Here is a 19,345-nt window from a genome sequence, read left to right as displayed (position 1 = left end):
TGGAATGCAAATATATTTTTTAGTCTCTGGAGTACCCCTTTAGGTCATTGTAGAAGAGTCCTCGCACAGCTATCCCCTCTCCTGGCTAGACAATTGTCTCTCTTGAAGTAACATGATTTTTAAGTAGATTTGCACTAGCAGAACGACAGTATATAAAAATTAAGGGGTATTCCACTCAAACATAACTTTTGATATCTTGCTTCCATACTTGTTATTAAAGGAGAACTCCGGCCAAAATATTTTTTTGATATGTTATTACTTATGGAAAGTTATAAAAATTTCTAATGTACATTAATTATGTATTAAGTATTTCATAAATGAATTCAATCAGTATATTTGGATATCCATCACAGTAAGCCGACCGAACTGCCGCACCCCGCCGCTGCACTTGAATATATACACTGAACTACTACTCCCATCACCTGCTCATAGAATGAGCAGGTGATGGGAGTAGTAGCTGGGTTATGCCTATGACATGCCTGCTTCTGCTGATGCCGCCAGGCGCAGGGGGGAGCCGCTCATCACACAGGAGCCATCATGCCCCCTCCGCTCCCCCCTCCTCCTTCTTCCACTATCCCACGGCTACTTCCACTTCCCACTATCCCACGGCTGACTCCCCGCCTGGCCGCCACTCTCCCCCCACACATACCGGCTCCCGGTGCTTCCCGGCCGGCATGTGTGGGAGAGGACGGTCAGTGCGGACACCGGGGAGAGTGGCGGCCAGGCGGGGAGTCAGCCGTGGGATAGTGGGAAGTGGAAGTAGCAGTGGGATAGTGGAAGAAGGAGGAGGGGGCATGATGGCTCCTGTGTGATGAGCGGATCCCCCCTGTGCCCGGCGGCATCAGCAGAAGCAGGTATGTAATAGGCATAACCCAGCTACTACTCCCGTCACCTGCTCATACTATGAGCAGGTGATGGGAGTAGTAGTTCAGTGTATATATTCAAGTGCGGGGGGCGGCAGTTCGGTCGGCTTACTGTGATGGATATCCAAATGTACTGATTGAATTCATTTATGGAATACTTTGGGGAGCAAGGACACTTGTTCCCCATAGTATTCCATAGATGGATTCATTCAATAAAGCACACTGTACATAACATTACATTAGTTTACATAGACATCCATAGAAACAATACAGTCCCATAGACTTCTACATAGAGAGCGCCCCCTGCTGGACACTCCGAAGGAATTATACCCTTCGTCGTGATGTCACTTTCTGAGAGAATTCTAACACTCCATGATCTACTAAATTAAGGGAAATAGCAGTATATGCGCATTTTCCATAATTAATGTACATTAGAAATTTTGTATAACTTTCCATAAGTAATAACATATCAAAAAATAATTTTGGCCGGACTTCTCCTTTAACTATTTACTCTCCTTCCCCCAGTTCTCAGCTGCTGCTATCAGCTGAAAACACAAAACTCTGTGTGTGAGCTTTTCTCTCTGTCTCCCGCTCCCCCCCCCCTTCTGTGATGGCTGATGTACACAAGTCCCTGGCAGGCTGTATCTGCAACATTGTAGCTTCTTTGTAATGCCGGGAGGGATAATCGCAGTGAGTTAATCAGCAACTTGATCTCAGATTAACCCTCCCAGCATTACAAAGCATTACAATGTTGCAGATACAGCCTGCCAGGGACTTGTTTACATCAGCTGTCTCAGGAGGGAGGAGGGGGGTCAGAGAGAAAAGCTCACACACAGATTTTTGTGTTTTTAGCAGAAAGCAGCAGCTCAGAACTGGGGGAAGGAGACTGAATATTTAATAACAAGTATGGAAGGAATTCGTAGTTTCACCATTGGCAGCACCATAGGAAAAGTTATGTTTGAGTGGAATACCCCTTTAAACCCTCAATACCAGGACACAGATATAGACAACAAGGGTCTACAGGAAATAGTAGGGACACGGAGGGATCGTTATAAAGCTTTCGGTTCTCAGTCAGGTTTTATTTACGCCACCTGTCACCCATGACATGAATGCAAAGCAGAGACAGGAACATGAGAAGAACAACCCAGAGTCCGTGTAGTAAATATTTCACAGTGCTATTCCCGGGCACATTGCTCAGCCGCATCTCCAGACGCCCACTGGTCACAGTCACCCCGCGCTCTCTTCTCCTGGTCCTGACCCCGTTGGGGAAACCTCTGACTGGAAGGAGGAAAGAACTCTCATAAGGACGTGGAACGTGCCCTGTAAGGGGGAGGAAGAAGAAAGAAAAGGAACGTTCCCTCTAAGAGAGTCAGAGGAACAAGACAGATAGAATACTCACAGGACAGATCGGTCAGCGCCAGCCCCAACTCATCCAGGACCTGGGAGACCGCAGCGTCTCTGTACAGGGAGACCATCGTTATTACAGAGCACTACAGAGCCAACTACTTACCGCTTAAAGAGAAAGTGCCACCAGAAAGGCACCTATTGTTTACATCAAGTTTTTAAGTTAAGGTTATTTTTAAGAATTTTTTTTTTTTAATTTTCCATTTCACTATCTATATTATAAGAAAATCCTGAAATCTTGCAGCCTACATTTTGGCCACTAGGTGTAAAACTAAATTGAGACTAAGTATGTTCTGCATAGATCATTTCCCAGCAGTCTCCTCCTTATTATCACAGACAGGAAACACCAGTAAATAGATAACAAAGGGGTACAGTTACAGGTGACACCAGTATATAGATAACAAAGGAGTACAGTAAGAGGGGACACCAGTATATGGATAACACAGACAGGAGTACAGTGACACCAGTATATAGATAACACAAACAGGAGCAAAGTGACAGGTGACACCAGTATATAGATAACACAGACAGGAGTACAGTGACAGGTGACAACAGTATATAGATAACACATACAGGAGAACAGTGACAGGTGACACCAGTATATAGATAACACAGACAGGAGCACAGTGACAGATGACACTAGTATACAGATAACACAGACAGGAGCACAGTGACAGGTGACACCAGTATATAGATAACACAGACAGGAGTATAGTGACAGGTAACATCAGTATATAAATAACACAGACAGGAGTACAGTGATATGTGATACCAGTATATAGATAACACATACAGGAGAACAGTGACAGGTGACACCAGTATATAGATAACACAGACAGGAGCACAGTGACAGGTGACACCAGTATATAGATAATACAGACAGGAGCACAGTGACAGGTGACACCAGTATATAGATAACACAGACAGGAGTACAGTGACAGGTGACACCAGTATATAGATAACACAGACTGGAGAACAGTGACAGGTAACATCAGTATATAAATAACACAGACAGGAGTACAGTGACAGGTGACACCAGTATATAGATAACAAAGGAGTACAGTAAGAGGGGGCGCCAGTATATGGATAACAGAGACAGGTGATACCAGTATATACGTAACACAGACAGGAGACCAGTGACACCAGTATATAGATAACACAGACAGGAGAACAGTGACAGGTGCCACCAACATATATAGATAACACAGACAGGAGTACAGTGACAGGTGACACCAGTATATAAATAACACAGACAGGAGTACAGTGACAGGTGACAACAGTATATAGATAACACAGACAGGATAACAGTGATAGGTGACACCAGTATATAGATAATACAGACAGGAGCACAGTGACAGATGTAGCCTGGTAAAACTGATCACATGATGAAGCCTGGTAATGCTGATCACATGATTAGGCCTGGTAATGCTGATCACATGATGAAGCCTGGTAATGCTGATCACATGATTAGGCCTGGTAATGCTGATCACATGATGAAGCCTGGTAATGCTGATCACATGATGAAGCCTGGTAATACTGATCACATGATTAGGCCTGGTAATGCTGATCACATGATGAAGCCTGGTAATGCTGATCACATGATGAAGCCCAGTAATACTGATCACATGATGAAGCCCGGTAATACTGATCACATGATGAAGCCCGGTAATGCTGATCACAGCAGAAAACCCAGATTGTCAATGTAGACTAAATCATAATCAATTTGGCTCCAATTATAAAACCCCAAAATACAACAAAACTGCAAATGTGTGAACACAGCCTAAGGATTCCCTATGGTGGGGCAGGTCTACGTACGTTTTCTCGTCATCACTAACAGGGTCATTGATGACGTTTTTCATTATAGGGTAATTATTGTCATCCCTTGTCTTCTCCTTCATGTTCATAGTTTCCGACTGTTCTTCAAACTCCACCATTATCTTCTGGATCTGAGGAAGCCTCAGCTACAAGAAAACACGAGGAAAGTGAAAACAATCAGGGAACCAGGAAGAAACCTGCAGTGCTCAGCCACATAAAGCAGGAGACATACTGGAGGCTGCAGTGACAATAAGCCAATAACGTCACACATAAATGGTAGGTGTGAACGCGGCCTTGGTTGGTAACGTTAGTGATATTGTGCAACATTACACACCACTGTGATAACCTGTGGCTTGCCAGCTGTTGGGAAAGTACAACTCCCAGCATGGCCCTGAGTAGTCTGCCATACACTATTATGTGATACATATGCAGCTCGGTGCTTCTCTGTACCTGTCTGTACATGGTGGCCATGTCCTTAGTCACCTCTCTCATAGCCAGAGCCACGGACGTGGTACACCTGAGGGTCTGGATTCTTATATACATGGCCTGGAGTTTTCCTTGCATCAGATTAAACTCCCTCATGTATTGTCGCGTACGTACCACATCCTTAGCCATCATCACCACAGCGTCCTGGAAGATAGAAACAATGTCACTATATGGGATAAAGATAACCAATTATTCCTAAGCCTAGTCTGGGGCTTATAATAGTGCAGAGCGTTATAAGAGAAGCAGCTGATATCAGTCACATGTATGGATGTTAACGCATCTGGAGGGAATTTAGGGAGCAGAAAGTCACTGTCATTCATCCCAAGACTAAAGTCTGCCTATCCCAGCATGACATGGCTGATAACAGGGGACAATAGATTTCCTTCGCTTGTAGCCCTGGTTCCTGTACTGTAATAAGCCATGATCACTTAGGGTCTATGGTTAAAAGTTATTCCTCATCATTTTATATTGTTTTATGTTGTAACACACAGAGGAGTAAGGAGACGTTTTTGGCTGTGAGGGGAAGTTGTACAAGGACCTCATGGCCCTCATTCTAAGACCTTAGTGGGCCAGGCCTAGTGCATAATGGCTAGCAAGTTACATACATTACAAACTAGCACCTTGCAGCTGGGAATTGTTATATCAAAAGGATTATAGAAACTGGTGAGACAAGTAGATATGATTCCTGTCCCTGAGATACAGCGAGAGAAACTCAACTAAGCAAAGCGGATACCTGCACCAAGAAAAGCCTGACTGCAAAAATGGCTAGACTGAGGCCTTGGTCCCCAATCATGGATCAACTTAGTGGCCAATGATTTTTTATTGTAGTATTCACACATTCTGCTTATTCACAGATCCGCAATCCATTCTGTAAAAAATAGAGCATGTCCTAGTGTGGATGATGATAGAGTGATAGACAATAGAGCTCTAGATGTCTACAAAGAGAAAACATTAAGAAACCCTGTTTTTGCCTAAGCCAAGCCAGCCTGAACCTGTACAGGATCTGTGCCGCCATTTTGGAGGTGTTACCTAAGGTTACTAGTTATCCAAGAAAACCCAGTGGACTACTACCACCATCATCAAGTACAACCCTCTCTTCACTGCACCAGCTGAAGGAGTGTGGGAGGTTTGGTGGAGGCACTCCAACTAAAGTGACTACAGTGACCTAAACCCTGACACCCTCACCAGCCCCTCCTACCCCATCTGTGCTCCCACCACTCGCCATTTGCCCCTCTTTAGCCATCTTCTTGATGCTGTTCATACTTTTATTTTTGTGTCGCTCCAGTCTCTGCCTCTCTCGGTCGAGCTGCCTCATGGCCCGGGTGAGGGCTCGCCGCTTGTGCTCCAGCATCTCCTCAGGGGTTCTCTGGCGGACAGATAAAAAATACATCTTTGCTTCTTGGTTCTGAGGAGGTGAAATAAAAATTGAGTAAATCATGGAGAACTCAAAATGACTTCTTTATTATAGCCTGCTACCCTCTCATAATCGGAGCTTCCTGTGTGGGCATTAGACCTGTGACCTCTTGTCCCACAAACAAAACACAGCGGTGTACAACAGACAAGATGTATGTTTGTTTTTTAACCACGTCCTGACATATCACGAAGATTACATATATATCAAACATTGTGCCAATGAGTGGGCCCAATCCATACACAGTGTGCCAGCTGGTAAATGAAGCTGACACCCACCATCAGTGGTCGGGATCAGCGATGGCTTAGATCATGAACATTCGACCCCTTAGATACTGCAGTAAAACATGACCAAGGCATCTAGGTGGTTAGATTACAGATGGTTGTCCTATCTGTATGACCTTTAGATGTCAAGCAGTTAAAATAAGCCTGTTAACGCCCCTAGGCCCGCCATCTTATTACTCCTAGTACACAGTGTGTCGGCCATTGACTTACAGGGACACTACCTCTGATATGTGGAATCAGAGAGTTCTCTAAGTTCTTTTGTGGTGTCCCACTAGGGGTGTTACTGTTGTTCACAAAAGTCTGTACTTTTTGTGGTCTGATTGCAGTTAAAGTAGTATTTAACGATGACCACTAGATGTCGCTATATTATGTGTTTAAGTGTGGAAGCTGCACGGCTGAAGTGTCTCAAAGGGTTATTGTGTGTGTACCAGAATCTGTGAACCAGTAGGATCTTTACTTTTTTCTGTCCTATCACCTCTTCTCTCTTTGCTCTTCTGTTGCACTCTTTCCACCCAACCACAACGCACGCTGGATAGGAGGTGAGTCAAGTGAGAAGGAAGAAGAGAAGAGTAGTCTTAGTCAGTCCCCCACATGGGTAGGACGCAGGACAGTGCTCCGTCCCAAACGTCTCTCTCAGCAATTATACACAGCACCATGCAGTGCTAAAGCCTCTTGGGAGAGGAACAGCCAACAGATCATCTCAACCCACACCGTGGACAAGGAGTTACAACAGTGCAGGACAGTATCCACTACAAGAGCCAAAGAGCTAGGAAGAAAGAGAGAAAAAGAAGAAAAGGATGGGGGCGCCTGCTGGTGTAATATAGTATGGCAGGTAGTTTCACCAAGTATAATGAAGAAAGGAGCTCACCTGGTTGAGTTATGCTATTGCATAGGCACAACCCTATCCAAAGCATATAGAAGACAATACCGCAGCTCCAGCTGGAAGGCACCTAACAAAAAGGGGTGCGAAGCAATGTGAATGTGAACCAACGCAGGATCATTGGACCCAGGACAACTCCAGCGGACAGTCGGGCGCAGGTATTGTAGTCTTAATGGTAAGTGGTAGGTAGAATACATGAATGGATTGCCGTAATAGATTATCCGTAATCCGCAGGTAAAGTAAGTGAAACCACAGGCACAGGCACAGGTTTTCTCATTCTTCTTCTACTTCTTCTGAAAGTATTCCTCTCTACACTCCAACACCCCGGCAGAGCACATTACTGCTTGGGTTGAGACTCTCACAGCACCCTCCTCTCTACTACGCTACCTACACTACTACATCCTATTCAGCACTTATCACACAGATCTGGTGGTTCTATGTTCAAGTATTTATTGGAACTTTATCAAGTGTATATCCGAGCTCATCTGCATCACCTGTTGCACATTTGCCAATAGTAAAACAAGTCAACGTCACCTAAAAAATCTGTGATTATTCACTACCACCTACACAGCCCTTACACCGCAACCTTGGGACATCTCCCCTTTCTGTGGGTGGCAGGTCCTGCTATTCGGGAGGGTCATTACACTGCTCTGACCTTCTGTGACAACAACATCCGTGACTACACAATCCCAAGGGACCCTGCAGCAACCTGACAGGACACCGACCACAGGGGAAAAGGGTACAACCGGCCTTACTCCTTAAAAGCAGGCGCCCCATCACACCTGTGTGCCCACCAGGCACTGGCGTCACGTGACAAAGTCTTAAGGTCTGGCTGTATCTCGGCCATCCACCACAAGAAGTGGCGTCACACTTCCATCTAGCAAGTGACCGGCCGTCCCACCGCTATAACACCATCCTGGGGTCACCACATTTTTCTTCCTGGAGGACAGTTACTTGGATCAGGGCTAGCACCAGCACCCAGCTTACCAGGGCAAGTGCTGGGGCCCACAACACCGCTAGGGGCCCAGTCCTGTCTGGTACTACATTTTTTCATTTTCTGTCACTGCGGGCTGTGGCTGTACCAAGGCTGTTTTCAGCACCATGAGGGGGACTACACGGGGACCCTTGAACTGTGTCATCCGTCTCCCGCTCAACAGAGACTCCATCAGTACGAAGTGGGGGTGTGCAAAGGTATGGCGACTACTAACCCCATCATGTTACCACACATCACACATACATCGTACATAACTTGCACTAAGGCCAATGCTGGCAAAGTGGAACCTGTGACCAAAAATCCGTCAAAGTTCTGTGCAACAGCTGGAGGGCCGCAGGATGAGCACCCCTGATATAGATAGATATGCGATGCACAGGCCCCTAGGGGCCACTCCGCTGAGAGGATGGTGTTGCGGGCAGGAACCGGGGCAGCTGCTAGCTAGAGGGTTGTCACGGTTTAGGCACGAGGGGTCACAGCTGGAAACCGGCTCCTGACCGAGCAGAGACTAGGCATGCGATTCTTGGTTGTCCTTAGTCAGGGCACCAATAATTACACCAATGCCAAGGTTCAGAAACAACGGTAGTTGTATATTTATTGTAACGGTGATAACTAGTAGCAACAGTCTCTCCGGATGCAACCGGGAATAAGGCAGACTTGAATAAGGCAGAGTAATGGGTGATGCTGCAATAAGCTGTGAGAGGAGCGTGCTGAATGATGGGAGTAGTAGTGATACTGAAGTTGAGATGCTGGGCGGAATGAAACTGAGAAGAATACTTGCTGTTGATGATTAGAGAAGACGATGAGAGGAATGACTGAAGAACGGCACCCAGATCTTGAGAATAGATGAGAATCTTGAGGACTTGAGAATAGAACACAGCCAGAAATACTTCTTGTGGAACTGGAGCAGCAGAGCACACGTATTTCTCTCCTGACAGGGGAGAGAGAACACACACAGAACCTGTCCCCCTGATGGTGGAGGACAAGACTGAGGCAGAGAGGAAGTCACATGGTATTCCCCAGCCAAAGCTCGATGGCCATTGGAGTTACCATGGAAGCAGGGGCAGTCACGTGACATCCAGCCATTGCATCATCACACCATTAGGCATATACAGTGAAATATACATGAGAAGTACCATACTTGAACACTGGGGGGCGACATAATACCCTTAGGCACTGACACCTGAATATGCATACAAGAAATGAATGGAATAGCAGACCTGAAAACTGAGAGGGGTGACACAATACACACAGTTTGCAGTGAACCATAGCTTTCCAGAACAGGAATGGTTATAATAAAAGTGTGAGGATAGAACAGCAGACAAGAGGGCCTGTTCTGGGACACTGCAGATAGATAGGAGATAGATAGATAGATAGATAGATAGATAGATAGATGATAGATAGTAGATAGATAGATAGATAGATAGATAGATAGATGATAGATAGATAGATAGGAGATAGACAGATAGATAAATAGATAGATAGGAGATAGATATATAGATAGATAGATAGATAGATAGATAGATAGATAGATAGGAGATAGATAGATGATAGATAGGAGATAGATAGATAGAAGGTAGATAGATAGGAGATAGATAGATACATATATCCCCAAATTACAAAAAGTTAAAGAGCGCCTGCCATGAATACAACTTTTGACATGTCATAGCACATAGCACCTGACACCTGATTTTCTCCACAAAGGGGCCTGTTGAGGCTCTGTTGCCCGAGGGCCCACAAAAACCTGAAGCCGGCCCTGAGTGGGAGAGGTCACTAGCACTGAGATGACACTATCTACTTCTGTTGCTTTTCTACATCTCTTCAGCTGTGTTGCCGCTATTAAAGTTCCAACCCTCACAAATTGCAGACTATATGTTGCTCTCTTAACACTCATCTCGTAGAATTCAAGTCAGTCAGTCTGTCTGTCTTTCAGCACTCTCTATACCTCTGTCTCACTTACGTCTCTTGTCCTCCTCTTCTCGGGTCTCTCGTGTATCAGCAGTGATGAGGTGTGAGGATGATACCAGGGTGTAGTGGACGGTTCGGTGATGTGACGCAACTCCATGGTCAGGAGTGTACAGGGGGTAAACTATAGAGAAACAATTGTGAGGTAACAGATAATAGGGGAGCGACAGAACGAGTCCGTCATGTTCCTCTTGTTGTTTTTCCTTTGGTGTTTTAATTGTATTTTATTGTTTGGATATTAAACAGGCTCCGCATCATTGTCCTAGATGTGACCTTCATATTTCTCAGGATGTTATATATGTCAGTGCCGATGCCCTCACTCATGGGTCTACTACCCATTCAAATCAATGGGCCCACCAGCATTCCTATAATTATAATAAAAATATTTATTTGTATAGCGCCAACAGATTCCATAGTGCTTTTTTTTTTTACACAGTAAAGTGGTTACAATTACATTTGATAACATTAAATTAGAATAAATAAAAAATACTATATATATATATATATATATATATATATATATATATATATTTCCTGGACGTCCTACGGCAGCACAACAATGGGTTAAGTCCAGGTTTCCTGGAACAAGTCAGAAGAGACTAATTAGCAGTAATTAAAAAAACACTTAGGTAATTAAGACCGCTATAAGTATGCTGAGAGACCACAGACACATTGAGTTTTTATTCTTCTGCAACAAGAAGAGGAGACTTTAGGACTCTTAGGAGTCAGGTTTACTTTTGTATTTTTATATCTCTATTTCATTTTTTCTTTCTAAATTTTTTCTCTGTGTATTTATTTAGGTCCACACCAGCACTCTATCTAAGAAAGCCTATTCATCTGCTTCCTTTTCAGCCAAAGCTTCGCTGGCAGCGGTTCCTGTTGCTCGGGCCCTTCGTACCTGGCTGAGCCTTCTGACCAGGGACCTGGAGGAGGGAACCCCACGGGAGGACATTTTAGCAAAGATCCCGCAGATGAAAAGAGCGTCTGAGTTTTTGTGTGATTACCCTGTGGATATCCTTCGCCTAAGTTCCCGTAGCCTAGCCTTGTCCAATGCTGTGCGAAGGTGCCTCTGGATAAAACAATGGTCAGGCGATATATCATCCAAATTAAACTTCTGTGGACTACCTTTTCATCCAGAAAGCCTGTTCGGTCCTCAGTTACATCCGATCTTGAAAGACATAAATGAGGACAAGGGTGCTGTATTTCCATCTACAGAAAAGAAGCAGCCAATGAGATCATTCCAACGTAGACGTACTTCACCTAAGTTTAGGAAAAATTACAGGCCGTTTCGTTTTCGCAACCCACGCCAAACCAGAGACTCGGCAACCTATGCGCCCAAGAAGGAGAAGCCGCAGTCCAAGAGATCTGCTGATCAATGACGCCAGGCCTTCAGTTCCGCAGGTGGGGGCAAGGCTGCTGGAATTTTCCTCCATCTGGCAAAGATCCACAGAGGACGCATGGGTGCAAAAAGTCGTTTCTTCAGGCTTTGCCCTCGAGTTCAAGGACTTACCTGTGGACAGATTCATTACCAACTACACAACCGATCCCAATCTTCATCCATTGGTCCATCAGTTTTTGCTAAAAGGTGCTCTGGAAGAAGTCCCAGCCGATCAAAGAGGCAAAGGAGTTTATTCCAAGCTGTTTACCGTTCCCAAGCCAAACAAGCAGTTTCGGCTGGTAATAGATCTAACTTACCTCAACAGACATCTTATCGCCAAGCATTTCAAGATGGAAAGTATAAAGTCGGTTGTCGCCTGTCTACAACCAAACGATTATTTTGCTGTAATAGATCTAACAGATGCCTATCTTCATGTCCCAGTAGTTCCAGCTCACAGGAAGTTTCTGCGGGTGGCTGTTCTTCAACATCAAGGTCTGAAGCATTACCAGTTTACATGTCTGCCCTTTGGCCTGTCCTCCGCGCCAAGGGTGTTTACCAAGGTGGCGGTGGTCCTGACAGCAGCCCTTCGCCTCCAGGGAATAACCATCGTACCATATTTAGACGACTGGCTTATCAAAGCAGATTCAGAGACTGCCCTCCGCTCTCATCTTGCCATCACGCTCAAGTTCCTTCAGGATCACGGCTTCATTATAAATTGGAAAAAATCTCAGCTGCTTCCCTCCCAAAGGGTCCAATACCTGGGATTTGTTCTGGACTCTTGCCGAATGACTCTGACTCTTTCCAAGGAGAGAGCTATGAAGCTGAAATCAGAGGTGCAGAATTTAATACAACATCCTCAAACTTCAATCAGACGTGCAATGAGGACTCTAGGTTGCCTGACATCAGCCATAGATGCAGTGAGCTGGGCCCGAGCGCATACGAGAGCTCTTCAGACCAACATTCTGTCTGCTTGGAACAGGACTTCTTTAACATTGGACAGACCACTGTGGATTCCCCGCCAAACAAGACAGGACCTGGCATGGTGGTTACATCCACAGCGTCTGGAAACAGGAGTGTCTCTCCTGCCTCGTCAAAAAGTTACCATCACGACGGATGCGTCTTACTGGGCTTGGGGTGCCCATGTAGAGGACAGGTGGATCCAGCATCCTTGGTCCCCTCAAGAGAGAGAAATGTCCTCGAATTGGAAGGAACTTCATGCAGTGAGAATGGCCTTAATGCATTTTCTCCCTATCATTCGTCAGAAAGAAGTCCTAGTTCAGACGGACAATATGGCAATGGTATTCTATTTAAGAAAACAAGGAGGAACAAGATCCAACTCCTTGATGTGGGAGTGCAGACTTCTGTTTCAGTGGGCAGAGAAGAATCTCCTAGGTGTGTCAGCAGTTCACATAAAAGGTACCCAGAATGTGAAGGCAGATGTCCTCAGCAGGCGTCGCCTCTTACCGGGCGAGTGGAGCCTGAACCCTCAGGTCTTCAAGCAAGTCACCCAGAGGTTCGGCCTCCCCGAGATGGATGTGATGGCCAACGCCCGCAATACGAAACTCAAGAAGTTCTGCTCCCTAGTCCGTCACCACAGCCCCTTTGTGCTGGACGGGATGTCTGTCTCGTGGAGAACGACTTTCGTTTACGCCTATCCTCCCATTCCACTGATTCAGAAAGTACTGGTGAAGGTGAAGGAAGAGAAGGCCAAGGCCATCTTGATTCTACCGTTTTGGCCACGCAGAGCCTGGTTCTCTCTAGTATGGTCTCTCTCGAGAGGGAGGTTCTGGAAGCTTCCACTCCGTCCGGACCTCCTGTCCCAATGGGGTCTTCACCATCCGGATCTCGCCAGGCTCCATCTAACGGCTTGGTTAGTGAACTAAGCCTTCTCCGTCAAGAAGGGTTTTCTGATGAAGTCATCGAGACCTTGTCTAAGGCTAGAAAACCTAATACCCTTAAGACATATGACAGGATATGGAGGATATTTATGTCTTCAATTGGCCCATCTGCTACAGTTTCTCTTCCAACAATTCTTCATTTTTTGCAGGAAGGTCTAAAGAAGGGTTTGAAGCTAAGTACTTTGAAGCTTCAGTTTACAGCTATCAACGCGCACCTTAACGGCAAGTTCTCCAACAATCAGATGGTGAGAACTTTCTTCAAAGCCGTCAAAAATATAAATCCTTCGGTTCGAAGTCCTGTGCCTTCGTGGGATCTGCTCGTGGTACTGAAGCATCTAGTCCAGCCTCCTTTCGAACCGCTGGAAAGGGCAGATATAAAGTATCTGTCCTGGAAGACTCTGTTTCTGGTCGCCATGGCCTCTGCAAGGAGGATAAGCGAACTGCAGGCGCTTTCATCAAGAGAGCCTTACCTGAGAGACCTGGGGGACTGTCTGGCGTTACGCACCCTTCCTGGGTTCCGGCCTAAAGTTGCATCCTCCTTCAATATGAATCAGGAAATCTTCCTACCCTCTATGTCCTCATCCGATCCCTCGGTGGCACTTCTAGATGTAAGGAGATCGGTTTTGTGCTACCTTGAAAGGGTTAGTTTGGTCAGAAAGACGGAGCATCTCTTCCTCCTATTCTCCTCGACTTGCGAAGGTCAAAAAGCTTCTAAGCCCACCCTGGCCAGGTGGATAAGAGACACTATAGCCTTCTGCTACACTAAAGAGGGTCTCGAAGTTCCAGGCCAGCTGCGTGCCCATTCTACTCGGTCCACTGCCACCTCCTGGGCCGAATCAAGATGTGTCCCTCTGGAGGAAATATGCAGGGCTGCAACATGGTCAAGTCCGGCCACCTTTGTCCGCCATTACAGACTGGACGTGTCTAAGTACTCAGCCTTTGGCAAAAAAGTGCTACAATCTCCTGTTGACAGTATTTCCCACCCTTAAAATATGGCTTATCAAATCCCATTGTTGTGCTGCCGTAGGACGTCCAGGAAGGAAATAAAATTTGGGTTACCTGTAATTTTCTTTTCCTGGAGTCCGTAGGCAGCACAAGTACCCCCCCAATAAAATTTGTTTTTGCTGCATACTACTCAATGTGTCTGTGGTCTCTCAGCATACTTATAGCGGTCTTAATTACCTAAGTGTTTTTTTAATTACTGCTAATTAGTCTCTTCTGACTTGTTCCAGGAAACCTGGACTTAACCCATTGTTGTGCTGCCTACGGACTCCAGGAAAAGAAAATTACAGGTAACCCAAATTTTATTTCCATATGAGACCAGCCGGCGAGAGTGTACAGACTACAAACTGGGAGTAACACGAGGCACAGGTGCTTTATTTGCCCCTGGTCCAGCCATTGTACATAGAAGGAGCTGGGGCAGAAAACAAGGGGTAAATGTAGCCGGGAGATTTATAAGATTTTTATTGTTGCCCATAGCAACCAATCACAGCTCAGCTTTCATTTTACCAGAACAATAGAAGAAGTGAAAGCTGAGCTGTGATTGGTTGCTCTTACTATTAGATGGCGCCATCAATCTCCCCCACAGTGACTATTAGACTACCTTCAGTCCCTGGTGTATGTCAGCAAACCTTTCTGACAGGTTGTAGATATATGGACAAAACATGAGGTGATGTGGCAGGGCTGTACCATGAGATGGCGCTATAGTATATCGCACACTGCAGTGATATAGTACTACAGTATTGCCCATTTTTTCGTCTTCCAACCTCATTTACAAGAACTGACTGGCCACCTGCTCCTGATACATCCCACCAGTAAAGGCCCTATTAAACAATACAATTATCAGCCGTTACGGCCAATAATCACTTGGTGTAATAGCTCCTGTTGAAAGGCAACGATCAGCATGTTGGAAAAGAACTAGGCCGATAGTGGCGGTCTGCTGCCTGTCACTCCGTGTAATAGGTGGCAACAGACTACTAGGGGGGGGGATGGGGGGGGGGGATGGGGGGGGGGATGGGGGTGACAGAGCAGCCGGGAGCAGGAGCAGGATGGGCAGGCAGGCTGGTTCCCTCCCCCCATGCAGCGCCGAGGTCCGGGGTCCGGGGTGCGAGGCAGGGGTTGAGCTTCCGGCACACACAGTCTGACAGAGGCCGGAAGCTCACAGCTGCAGCCCCGCGGTCCCGGATCTTCTCTCCTGCTCGGTGGCGCTCACGTGATGTGACGTCATCGCTGAGCAGGAGAGAAGATAGAGGACTGCGGGGCTGCAGCTGTGAGCTTCCGGCCTCTGTCAGACTGTGTGTGCCGGAAGCTCACCCCCGGCCCTGCACCCTGTACCCCGGACCCCAGACCTCGGCGCTGCATGGGGGGAGGGAACCAGCCTGCCTGCCCATCCTGCTCCTGGCCGCCCCGTCTCCCCCCAGTCTCTCCCCCCTGCCCCCCAGCGTCTGCCCGGCCCCCCTGCATCCTCAGCTGCTCCCCTGCTGGCGGGCAGCCTCTCCCCCTGCCCCCCCAGCCTCTCCCCCTGCCCCCCCAACCTCTCCCCCTACCCCCAGCCTCTCCCCCTGCCCCCCAGCCTCTCCCCCTGCCCCCCAGCTGCTCTCCCTTTCCCCCAGCTGCTCTCCCTGGCTCCCCCAGTCACCCCCAGCTGCCTCCATTCCTCAGTCACCCCCAGCTGCCTCCATTCCTCAGTCACCCCCAGCTGCCTCCATTCCTCAGTCCCCCCCAGCTGCCTCCCTTCCCCAGTCACCCCCAGCTGCCTCCCTTCCCCAGTCACCCCCAGCTGCCTCCCTTCCCCAGTCACCCCCAGCTGCCTCCCTTCCCCAGTCACCCCCAGCTGCCTCCCTTCCCCAGTCACCCCCAGTTGCCTCCCTTCCTCAGTCACCCCCAGCTGCCTCCCTTCCTCAGTCCCCCCCCCCCCAGCTGCCTCTCTTCCTCAGTCCCCCCCAGCTGCCCACACTGCAGATGAGTTGTGGTCGGAGAAGTTTTCATGATGCTGCGCCAGATGGAGAAGAAAGCAAAAAGTTAGCGACGGCAATTCGAGAAGACGTCTCCTGTGAGTCATTAGTAACTGCACTGTGTGCAGAGCCTGTATACCATTGGGTCAGTGTATTGTTTGCGGTAGTGTACTGACACAGCCCTGCGGTCACTGCAGTACACTAGCGCAAACTTTTAAACTAGGACCCAACTACAAGAGCTGCAGGCACTACAACTCCCAGCATATCCTGAGGGCTGTAGACTGTCAGTAAATGCTGGGAGTTGTAGTGCCTGCAGCTGTTGTAGTTGGGTCCTAGGTGCATTATACACTGGAGGCTTTGTGGGAGATAAGAATACAGAGATCTGTGGGGGCTCAGTGTGTGGAAGTGACCCCAGAACATCACTAATAGGGGATAGAACAAAAACATCTCCCCCTATCCCCTATTAGTGATGTTCTGGGGTCACTTCCCTGCACTGAGCCCCCACAGATCTATGTATTCTGATCTCCCACAACGCCTCCAGGACCCAACTACAACAGCTGCAGGCACTACAACTCCCAGCATGTACTGACAGTCTGCAGCCCTCAGGATATGCTGGGAGTTGTAGTGCCTGCAGCTGCTGTAGTTGGGTCCTAGGTGTATTATACACTGGATGCTTTGTGGCATATAAGTATATATAGATCTGTGGGGGCTCACTGCAGGGAAGTGTCCCCAGAACATCACTAATAGGGGATAGGGGGAGATGTTTTTGTTCTGTCCCCTATTAGTGATGTTCTGGGGTTACTTCCCTGCACTGAGCCCCCACAGATCTATGTATTCTAATCTCCCACAAAACATCCAGTGTATAGGACCCAACTACAACAGCTGCAGGCACTACAACTCCCAGCATGTACTGACAGTCTGCAGCCCTCAGGATATGCTGGGAGTTGTAGTACAGTAGTACAATCCTCTGATAGCTGCCGCTGTAGATAGATGTATGGCTGGACCTTCAGGGCTGATGGTTGTCACCCACAGATTGCAGCCACCAGGAGCCTCTGCACACAGTGATTTATTACAGGGTTGTCCTCTCAGAGACTACAACTCCCAGCATACCCTGAGAGCTGTATAAATGGAGGGTGTTCTGAGATTTGTCACAGATACAGATGAATTCAGGAAAGGAGCGGGTCAGCATGTCGTGTCTCACTGGTTGTATATTGGTGGGCCCCAGGTACCCCAGTCCAACACTGGACAGAACCAGTCCCCAAACTAAGACGTCCCCGGCCTCCTTCCTTCCTCCATCACGTCTGTTTGATGAGAACAGCGGGCATCAAGCAGAGCGGGGGGGGGGGGGGGGGGGGGGGGGGGTAGCCTCTGCGTGCAAAGGGCCTAGGGCAGCATAAACTCTAAATACAGGCCTGGTTATCAAGTATTAGAAAAATACAGCACCACCCCTGTCCTCAGGTTGTGTGTGGTATTACAAGTCAGCTCAATTCACTTCTAGGGAAATTAGCTGAAAAAAACCCACACCCAATCAGAGAATTGAAGTGGTGCTGTCTCTGAAAGAAAGCAGCCATGTTTTCTGAGCCTCGACAAACCCTTTAACCCCTTAGCGACCCATGACGTATCTAATACGTCATGGCGCCGCGGGGGGTGTTCAGAGCGGGGACCCCGCTCTGAACGGCGCTGATCCCGGCTGACACGTGCAGCCGGGCAGTGCCTCTGTTAGCCGGCGCGGGTCCCGTTGCCGCGCCGGCTAATTAAGCACTTCAATGCAGCTGTCAAACCTGACAGCTGCATTGAAGGGCTTCAGACATCACATCCCTGGTGTCTAGTGGGTCGGATCTCCCCCCCGCGATGCGATCGCGGGGGGGAGATCCGTTCTTCTGGCCGTGCCGGGCCTCAGTGTCGGAATGACGCTGATCCCGGCTCGGCAGTAGATTGCTATGGCCTGCAGCAGGCCATAGCAATCTATGACCGATCTCATGGATCTTTGCTGTGTATATACACAGCATTGATCTCTATGAGAGATCAGTGCTGTCTATATACAAGTCCCCCAGGGGGGCTTCTAGTCCATGTAAAAAAGTGTTTTTTATTAATAAAAAATCCCCTCCCCTAATAAAAGTCCAAATCACCTCCCTTTTCCCATTTTATAAATATAAATTAATAAATAAATAAATAAACATATTTAGTATCGCCACGCGCGTAATCGCCCGAACTATTAATTAATCACATTCCTGATCTCGCACGGTAAACGGCGTCAGCGCAAAAAAATCCCAAAGTGCAAAATTGCGCATTTTTGGTCGCATCAAATCCAGAAAAAATGTAATAAAAAGCTATCAAAAAGTCGTATATGCGCAATCAAGGTACCGGTAGAAAGAACGCATCATGGCGCAAAAACTGACACCTCACACAGCCCCATAGACCAAAGGATAAAAGCGCTATAAGCCTGGGAATGGAGCGATTTTAAGTGACATATATTTGTTAACAATGGTTTGAATTTTTTACAGGACATCAGATACAATATAAGTTATACATGTTATATATCATAGTAATCGTAACAACTTGAGGAACATGCATAACAAGTCAGTTTTACCATAGGACGGACGGCGTAAATGCAAAACTCCCCGAAATCAAAACAAATTCGTTTTTTTTTCAATTTGACAGCGCAAATGATTTTTTTCCGGTTTCACAACATATTTTATGGAAAAATTATGCCGGTCATTGCAAAGTACAATTGGTTTCGCAAAAAATAAGCGCTCATATACGTCTCTAGGTGAAAAAATGCAAGCGCTATGGACTTTTAAACATAAAATGGAAAAAGCAAAAGCGCAAAAACGAAAATTGGCTTGGACCTTAAGGGGTTAAGGCATCTCAAAGGGATGTGAGGTCCAACAATAATTTCCTATCTAGTCAGTCCCCAGCCGACCTTTCTGCATATTCGGTGGGTCAAAGTCTCACAAGTGTTCACCCTCCTGTATGGCGGTGGAGCCCTGAGCGCTGTCACTGCTGATCGGGCTGC

General features: G+C 47.2%; 1 protein-coding gene across 1 annotated transcript; it reads right to left on the bottom strand.

Moving 5' to 3' along the window:
• Nucleotides 1–1,941: 1,941 nt before the first annotated feature.
• Nucleotides 1,942–5,969, bottom strand: LOC138768621 (charged multivesicular body protein 2a-like). Its single transcript, XM_069946572.1, has 5 exons — nt 5,832–5,969; nt 4,533–4,712; nt 4,083–4,228; nt 2,263–2,321; nt 1,942–2,183 (listed from the first exon to the last, which is right to left on the bottom strand). Exons 2-5 carry the CDS (start codon nt 4,698–4,700, stop codon nt 1,942–1,944), a joined length of 615 nt encoding a protein of 204 aa, XP_069802673.1. The 5' UTR covers nt 4,701–4,712; nt 5,832–5,969.
• Nucleotides 5,970–19,345: the final 13,376 nt, after the last annotated feature.

This window comes from Dendropsophus ebraccatus, chromosome 12, assembly GCF_027789765.1.
Source record: "Dendropsophus ebraccatus isolate aDenEbr1 chromosome 12, aDenEbr1.pat, whole genome shotgun sequence".
Lineage (NCBI taxonomy): Eukaryota > Metazoa > Chordata > Amphibia > Anura > Hylidae > Dendropsophus > Dendropsophus ebraccatus.
The sequence above is the reverse complement of the archived record's forward strand: the minus strand, read 5'-3'. Positions and strand labels throughout refer to the sequence as shown.

What these genes read in the sequence shown, in the direction of transcription:
- LOC138768621 (XM_069946572.1), bottom strand. Translation starts at nt 4,700, where the DNA reads ATGATGGCTAAGGATGTGGTACGTACGCGACAATACATGAGGGAGTTT. An exon ending in GTTAGTGATGACGAGAAAAC is followed by an intron (nt 2,322 to 4,082) that starts GTACGTAGACCT and finishes CTCCCTGTACAG; the next exon opens with AGACGCTGCGGTCTCCCAGG. An exon ending in GGCGCTGACCGATCTGTCCT is followed by an intron (nt 2,184 to 2,262) that starts GTGAGTATTCTA and finishes TCCCCCTTACAG; the next exon opens with GGCACGTTCCACGTCCTTAT.